The sequence below is a fragment of the Anticarsia gemmatalis genome, chromosome 18, assembly GCF_050436995.1.
Source record: "Anticarsia gemmatalis isolate Benzon Research Colony breed Stoneville strain chromosome 18, ilAntGemm2 primary, whole genome shotgun sequence".
Classification (NCBI taxonomy): Eukaryota; Metazoa; Arthropoda; class Insecta; order Lepidoptera; family Erebidae; genus Anticarsia; species Anticarsia gemmatalis.
Genome location: NC_134762.1, coordinates 8,977,525 through 8,983,685, shown reverse-complemented (window position 1 = coordinate 8,983,685; position 6,161 = coordinate 8,977,525). Strand labels below are relative to the sequence as shown.

The 6,161-nt window shown below is 36.4% G+C and overlaps 2 protein-coding genes across 2 annotated transcripts; both read right to left on the bottom strand.

The window, feature by feature from the left end:
• Positions 1–691: 691 nt before the first annotated feature.
• Positions 692–2,705, bottom strand: LOC142980485 (trypsin, alkaline C-like). Its single transcript, XM_076125903.1, has 4 exons — positions 2,650–2,705; positions 2,096–2,258; positions 1,288–1,537; positions 692–1,012 (listed from the first exon to the last, which is right to left on the bottom strand). The coding sequence occupies exons 1-4, from the start codon at positions 2,693–2,695 to the stop codon at positions 728–730; spliced, it is 744 nt and encodes a 247-aa protein (XP_075982018.1). The 5' UTR covers positions 2,696–2,705; the 3' UTR covers positions 692–727.
• A 756-nt stretch (positions 2,706–3,461) lies between these two features.
• LOC142980477 (trypsin, alkaline C-like) lies at positions 3,462–5,922 on the bottom strand. The gene is made up of 4 exons (XM_076125896.1): positions 5,865–5,922; positions 5,058–5,211; positions 4,348–4,597; positions 3,462–3,789 (listed from the first exon to the last, which is right to left on the bottom strand). Exons 1-4 carry the CDS (start codon positions 5,908–5,910, stop codon positions 3,478–3,480), a joined length of 762 nt encoding a protein of 253 aa, XP_075982011.1. The 5' UTR covers positions 5,911–5,922; the 3' UTR covers positions 3,462–3,477.
• Between the last annotated feature and the right edge of the window lie 239 nt (positions 5,923–6,161).

The following is a 6,161-nucleotide window of genomic DNA, read 5'->3' as shown; positions in this document are numbered from 1 at the left end:
ACGTTTTCCCCGTTTTTGTAACATTTTTTCCTGGTACTCTGCTCCTATTGGTCGTAGCGTGATGATATATAGCCTATAACCTTCCTCGAAAAATGGGCTATCTAACAATGAAAGAATTTTTCAAATCGGACCAGTAGTTCCTGAGATTAGCGCGTTCAAACAAACAAACTCTTCAGCTTTATAATATTAGTATAGATAATACACAGTTTTTCGTCATAGCTAATCATAATAAGATGTCAACATGTTTGTACGGTCTAAGGTAAGATCAAAGTGGTACGATAGAACTACATATTTTCTTTAAGTCATTTCTAATGTTAACACGCCCGCTTGCTGATAGTATATCTGCTATAGAAGACATAGCTACTGGATTTATTTATTTATCGTATGCTTAGTAATCACCATATACTACTGGAGAGAGACAATCATGAGGTAAATAAATACCAACTAAAAATCTAGCTGAACACGTGGTTACCCCTCTCAGAAGAAGGCGTGATATTATGTTTGTGCTATTTTGATGAAACTGTTCTATGCTATTCTAGCTATGCCGTTGTTCTCTAGCGCTACTTTTTGTTGTACCTAAGAGTCAGTATTTCTAGCTTTTAAGATCTCCCAAAAGACTTTGAGGACAAGTTAAGAAAACATAAATTTCTAATCTCACAGATATAACGGGACCAACAATAAAACCAAAATATAACTTTGCTATATGTATTTATTTCATAATAACATTTTAAGCATGATCTTGAACCCATGGCGTAAAGCGTGAGACTCTTACATAGACCCCAGGGGACCAAGGGTCAGCACATCCATAACCGAAGGAAGTGACTCCAACAACGACACCACGGTGATAGAGAGGACCTCCGGAGTCACCCGAGCATGTGTCACGACCACCTACATTAAGCCAGCCAGCGCACAGCATGTTATCAGTCAGAACAGCAACTCGTTGACGGCATATGTCTTGATTGATTGTCCAAACTTGTACGTGACGTAGTTCCTCGGACCAAGGTCCTTGAGCCTGCAAATAAGAATAAAGATTATTAACAAAAATATGAAACCTTTTTAGGTATGATTGTTACAGAGCCGAGCGTATTTTTTTTGTAGTTAGAAATAAATAAATAGCGGTCATTTGACATTTAAAAATACCTGAAAAAAGGATAGCTGATTGGATTCTTATACGAAAATTTGTTGTCAGTCGATTGTGGTAGGAATCGACGCTCTGAACTCTTTATCTCGGTCACGAAAAAATGTAAGCCTAACATAATGAGGTTCATTAGTAAAATTGGTACTTACAACAATAGCACCCCATCCAGCAGCCCAGACTTCTTCATTGTCTCCCAGCGAATAGTTAGGACCAGCTATAGAAGCTGGTTGTATGACGTTGCTGTACACAATGGGGCTGGCAGTGCGCAATACAGAGATGTCACTGTCCAAACCGATATAATTCGGGTGATTGAAGATAGTGCTTATTCCTAGGACTACACCTCCAGTGCTGGCTGTTGTGGAGCCAGCACGAAGACGGTATGAACTGGGAGCTCTTGGGCTGTGAAATAAGTAATACTAAATAAGCAACTGCTTTGCTGGTGATGGTGTATGAAAATATAATCTGGATTGACGAAGACCATCATTATAAGAAGAATCAGTGACTATTTTAAGCTTTTCGTCTATTATATCCTAATGAAAAACGTGGGTTCAGGTCATTCCCCATCCCTCGACCACTGGTCTGGGTGCATCTTGGAAAATTATTCAAGGATATAACATCTATATAATAATTCGTGAGGCAAAACTTTGGACTCCTTTTTACAAAAAATGCGCGGACGCAGATGTATGCACACTTACAGATAATATGTAGGAGGAGTGCAGAACGCTAATATTTTTTAAATAATAATGCTTATAAACATTAAATCATTAAATAAAACATTATACGCATCTTTGTCTATATCCATAGAGCACTGATATAGACATAGAGTACCGTTTTATATATTTACTGAGGTCTTACTAAATGTTATACATTTTAATATTACATATTATAATTAAATTGATTATAGTCCAATTTCGGCTACTGGGCGACCACTAGTTTAAATAATTGGTTCATACTTACTTAAAACAGTGAGCGGCGGAAAGGACGGATCTTTGATTCAAGATGCTTCCACCGCAGATTTGAATAAAATTGTTATTGACCGATTGCAGGACGGCAATAATCGTAGGGTAGTTGTTAATACTGGTGATAGAACCTCCCACAATGCGTTGAGAACTAGGTACGGCTGTAAAGTTAAAAAGAATTAAAATACTTATAAAAATTTAAATTTCACCTTTTAATGTCCTCCTGCGGGAAAAAAGTCTGCTCCCATAATGAGGGAGAAAGAGCTATAAGTCCACCTCACTGGTCAAGTGCGGGTTGGCGACATTGCATATATGTCTCATAAATGCCCTGCCCATGCCCTCATAAATGTATAAACAATTTTTAGGCATGCAAGGTTTCATCACGATGTTTTTCTTTACAGTTTGAGCAAGTGATAATTATTTCTAATACACACATAAGTTCGAAAAGTCATTGGTGTGTTGCATCGGGTTCGAGCCGTCGGCCACTTGCGTGGGAGATGCTCATTAATTCATTCAGCTTCATAATTTTGAAAAACTTAAATAATTACATACCTGAGACAGCCGTAATGTACAAAGCCACCAATAAGAGCACACGCATTTTCCTCTTCGATCTGAGAGCAACAATATCATCCAATGACTAAGCAAACGGTATTTATGTTAAAATATTATCTAATCTCAAAATTTATGGGTTTTCTAGTTTTTTAATTAATCTCATCGATTTCGCTAATTGATATGTTGTATTAATTTTAGTATCTCTTTAGGTATCGTTAATTTGGTTTATGCACACATCTTTTGTAGACAACAGATATAAACTGTAGGTATATTTTATTTAGGATAAAAGGCTGTAGTTTGTCTGCAACCTGCTTTAGCGCAACGAATTTTGTATAATATTTTGATCATCGCCCCTAGCGGGGGCTGTGTGAGGTAAGCAACAGTACATTCTCTTCTGTCTTCAGAGTCAGACCTTCAATCAAATTGATATAAAGCGTAAAAAAATATTGCTCATTAATGTCATTTTGTATCAAAAATGTAGAAATTTTTAAAAATCTTACCGAGTGGATCCCTATAGCGGTCAACAATATTGTACAATGTAATACACAATATTGTGCAATAGTCTACGGACCGTCTTGTTATGATGAAAGAGCGAGAGAGAGTATTATACCCTTTTCTTTCACACCTTATATCGTAAGTAGAAGGAGGTAGCAAAATATATATGTATATGTATGTATATATTAATCAGTTTTATGCTACGACATAACTAATTTGATAGAAAAATACTCGATACTTTACTAAACTTCACAGACACATATAATAAAACTTAATAATGTTTACTCCATAATAGGTATTTATTCAAAATAGGTAATCATAATAGGTATTTATTTATATTTCTGCAAAACTTTGCACACGAGCAGTGATCCAAGACGTGAAGCTTGTGACCCTTACATAGACCCCAGGGTACCGCGGGTCAGCACATCTGTTACCGTAGGAAGTGACTCCAACGAGGACGCCATGACGGTCGAACAGAGGACCTCCCATGTCCCCCGAGCAAGTGTCCCGACCACCGACATCGAGCCAGCCCGCGCACAGCATATTGTCGGTTAGGAAATCAATGCGCTCACGACAAACGTCTTGATTGATAGACCACATTTGCACGTGACGTAGGTCTTCAGAATGAGTTGCTAGGTTCTGCAACTGGAACAAAAAAATATAATAAGGTACGTGAGTCAAATATGGCCAGCCGAAAAATATGGCCTCATGCTTTTATTCCAAACACGAAATATTGTAACGCGATCATAAATTGTCGCTGTCAACTCTCCCAATGCTCTGCTAGTAATCTAGGATCGGTTGAAGTGAAACATGAATGAGGCTTGAAAAATGGTATGTAGCCTTATTTTTCGGCCGGCCATATTTGATCCACGTAGCTTATAATAGCCGTCTTTCTTTAAGTGTGGCCGGTGTAAACGATTACTATTTGTCAGTTTCGTCTTTATCTTGATTTGATTGTTAGTATATCTTTATCAGTCTAGACGGTATCTTTTATGTATAATTAGACACATAATTACAACTTTACAAGTAAATGGCATTGGTGTAAACTGTATTACTGTACCGTTTTTATTACAGAAACTATAGCCTGGCAAAATTTGCAGGCTTGACAATGCTGACAACATTTTATTTGGTCTAAATACATTGGTGTAAAATTGCTCTAAGATGTTCCTATGAATGTATGAGTCGAGAGTTTATTATACTTACAGAAAAAGCACCCCATCCAGCTGCCCAAACTTGCTCATTATCCCTCACCATATAATTTGGACCAGCTCTAGGAGCTACTCTCACGACGTTACTGAATATTATCTCGCCATCAACACGCGATACAGAGATGTCACTGTCTAGGCCATTGTAATTGGGGTGATTGAAGATCTCGCTAAGACTGTAGACGGTACCTCCACTGTTGGCCTGTGAGGAGCCAGCGCGGATACGATAACGACTAACATTCGCTGGCCTGGAAAGAAAAACTTAATAATGAGCCTTGATGCATATGTGATAGAATAAGTTTACAAATTAAATTGAAGAACCAGTAGTGGCGTTACAATAATCCTGTCCCAATGAATATTGTAGGCTCTCCTGATGCGGATGATTATTAGAGGATAACTTCCACATTACAAATAAATGTGCAGCTGGAAGTTTTCCATACGATATAATGTATCACACAAAAAAATTGTTCACTGCAGAAGTAAAGATTCGTGGACCGCACAATTATTCAATCTAATCTATAAATATTCTTTGTTCCAATAAATATTTTTGAATTCGAATTTTGGGTGTGAAACCTACGACCGACTTCGTGGCGTAGTAACTGTCAGCAAGCTTACTCCCAAGCTTAATCTACACCAAACAATGCTATTGGTTCGACTTTTACCCACCGTTTAATCATCGTATAGTTTTAATAGCTGTCTTTTACTTACATAAAGCAGCGAGCAGCTGATAGAATAGATCTTCGGGTTAAGATACTTCCAGCACAGGTTTGAACAAAATTGTGGTTGACGGATTGTAGGACGGCAACTATAGAAGGGTACTTGTCAACGGTGGTGACAGAACCTCCAATAATCCGAGGAACGGCTGCGAAGAGAAAAAAATAATAATATTATTTTTAGTAAAGGCGAATTGAAATTATTGATGCTTTGATAGATTCAGATGGCCTAATTCAAGGGTACATTTTCAATCTTAACAGATAATGTATACAGAAAATTGGTTTAAATAAGCTTTGAATAAACCTGACCACTTTTTAGAAATGTAATAATTTTAGATTTGCTGTTATCATTAATTTGAGCATTGCTGTCTTGTTAAATATTGTAGTTAAATCGTTCAGTTCTTTCAGGAAATATAAAATAAACAGCATTTTAGCACCTAATACAAAAAAATCGGGTACACAACTTATTCTTCTTTGAATAACAGTTTTTTTTTACATTTAAATTCTTAATTTAGTAGACTACATCATTTTACATTGATATGGTATTATACTAGTTGATAACTATGACTCATAAACAAAAAAGAAAATATTTACAATAATACAAAACATATGGAAAAAATATAAATAAATAAAATTAAAATAATTCTACAGGGCATCGTAGAATTCGTAATTAATAAGAATTGTATTGTATTTAATAAATTTAAATCATTGTGTCATATTCACTTATCAAAAAGTTTTTTTGGGCACATAAACATGGAAATATAGATCAATAATAATTATAAATATTGAATAGTTCACATACCTGAGACAGCCGCACAGCACAAAGCTAACACTATGAAAAAGCGCATTGTGGTCTTCAGCTCGGGAGTAGCTATGTTTTTAAATGTTCAACAAACGCTTTTTATATACAAATATTAATCTAATCGATGTAGGGTTTTTTCTGGCTTTTCCGTAGTACGAAGATGGCTAATTGAGATCTTGTCTTTTTAGGGTTCCGTACCCAAAAGGTGAAACGGGAACCCAATTACTAAAACTTCGCTGTTTGTCTGATTGTCACCGGGCTTTATCTTTAGTAGCGCGAAAGTGTCTGCGTCTACAA

Bases quoted from the DNA above. Each gene is read 5' to 3' on its own strand.
- LOC142980485 (XM_076125903.1), bottom strand. From the start codon at position 2,695: ATGCGTGTGCTCTTATTGGTGGCTTTGTACATTACGGCTGTCTCAG. The intron at 2,259-2,649 runs GTATGTAATTAT...TTAACTTTACAG, and splicing joins GTACATTACGGCTGTCTCAG to CCGTACCTAGTTCTCAACGC. The intron at 1,538-2,095 runs GTAAGTATGAAC...CTTATTTCACAG, and splicing joins TCCGCCGCTCACTGTTTTAA to CCCAAGAGCTCCCAGTTCAT.
- LOC142980477 (XM_076125896.1), bottom strand. From the start codon at position 5,910: ATGCGCTTTTTCATAGTGTTAGCTTTGTGCTGTGCGGCTGTCTCAG. The intron at 4,598-5,057 runs GTAAGTAAAAGA...TTTTCTTTCCAG, and splicing joins TCAGCTGCTCGCTGCTTTAT to GCCAGCGAATGTTAGTCGTT. The intron at 3,790-4,347 runs GTAAGTATAATA...TTTTTGTTCCAG, and splicing joins CTGGATGGGGTGCTTTTTCT to TTGCAGAACCTAGCAACTCA.